General features: G+C 33.1%; 1 protein-coding gene across 1 annotated transcript in view; it reads left to right on the forward strand.

Annotated features, from left to right (window-relative positions):
* Positions 1-1574, forward strand: part of LOC104986240 (cytoplasmic tyrosine-protein kinase BMX) — a gene marked incomplete at its 5' end in the record, with an annotated part of 17502 nt that extends 15928 nt beyond the window's left edge. The window contains one exon of the mRNA XM_010836718.1: positions 683-1574. Coding sequence (XP_010835020.1) covers positions 683-729 — 47 coding nt within the window. The remainder of the gene's footprint in view (positions 1-682) is intronic.
* Positions 1575-1580: the final 6 nt, after the last annotated feature.

The raw sequence follows: 1580 nt of genomic DNA on the forward strand, positions 1-1580 counted from the left end.
GTTGGTGGCGGTTTAGTTGCTAAGTTGTGTCTGACTCTTTCTGAATAGTTTTCTTAGCTATTTTGCATATTTAAAATCCACAAACTAGATAATCAATTTGTTCAGCTTAAAACAAGCTTGTTCATATTTGGAGGAGTTTGTATTCTAACTTGGGAGATCCATCATCTCTATGTTATTGATGTGTCCTATTCAAAGACAACCAGTGTTATTTTCTACGTGCTCAATTCTACATTTGTGTTTTTTCAGCAGCATTTTAAAGTTTTCCTCATTTGGGGGGTACTTTTTTTAGTATTTTATTGGGGTTTGTTGCTATTGTAAATTGAGTTTTCTCTTCCAGTATATCTTCTAATTGGTTACTGTATATATACAGGAAGACTATTGATTTTGTCAGTTAATTTTATATACTGCTCTCCTGATGAATTCCTTTGTTATTTGGGTTTGTTCTATTATTAATTCTCTTGGGTTTTCAAGGTATGCAGTCGTATCTTACTCAAATAAAGATACTCTTACTTTTCTTTCTCAATTCTTAGGGCTCTATTTGTTTTCTCTTTAGAAGAAATATCTATAGCATTTCCACATTTTAAGAATTGCTAGTTTTAGGACTGAGGTATAAATATTTTACATAGTTTATTTTAAATGGGAACCTTCATAAACTAAACCATTGGGTTTTTCTTTTATCTAGCTTCCAGAAAAGCGTCCCACATTTCAGCAGCTCCTATCATCCATTGAACCACTTCGGGAAAAAGACAAGCCTTGAAGAATAAGTGAGAAGATCTGATGAGAATGAGTATAAATTTTGACCAACATTTTCATTCTTTTTAAGGAAAGTAGCATAGCACAGATGTTGTAATTTAGCTAGTTTTTCTTAATGGTAGTCTGTGTGCTGTTTTGTCTGTTCTATTATCTAGAAAAAAACAAGGTAGGAAACAAAAGATTTCCTTGATATTTAGGTCAAGTTAGTAATTTTGTTTATGCTTCTCTTAGTAGTATACCTTCCAGCCTATAGCAGAAGCACATTTTCTGATAGCAAAATAGAGAGGATGTATATTATGTGTAAAGATTGAGCAGAAATGAAAAATTACTTTTTGGATATTTGTTGTTTTTCTTAATATCACCACTATCATGATAATTAAATATGCTATTAACAAGTATAGAAATGGTGACACCTGCCTTCATGTCTCAATGGTTTCAGTCTTTAGCATGCATGAGAATCAAATGGAGAGTTTATGAAAACACAGGTTCATTAGGAACTACCCCAGAGATTCTGGTACAGCAGGTCTGAATGCAGCCTGAGAATTTGTACTTTTAATAACCTCCCAGATATTTCTGTGCAGTCATTCCGAACTGCCCTAGTAGACCTCATTATGTGGTGGGCACCATTAGGTGTTCCATAATTCAATTCGAATGATACAGTTCTCATCTGATATCCAAATCAGAACAACGGATTTATGTCATCATCTACACAAATATACAACTGAAGTTAAACAACATTATTCAATAATATGTTAACTATGTGTCACAGAGACAACTTTTAAAGATGCCAAGGTAAAACTGGATGCCTTTTTCCTTTTGCTCAAACT

The sequence above is a fragment of the Bison bison genome, unplaced genomic scaffold (assembly GCF_000754665.1).
Source record: "Bison bison bison isolate TAMUID 2011002044 unplaced genomic scaffold, Bison_UMD1.0 scf7180017845696, whole genome shotgun sequence".
NCBI lineage: Eukaryota > Metazoa > Chordata > Mammalia > Artiodactyla > Bovidae > Bison > Bison bison.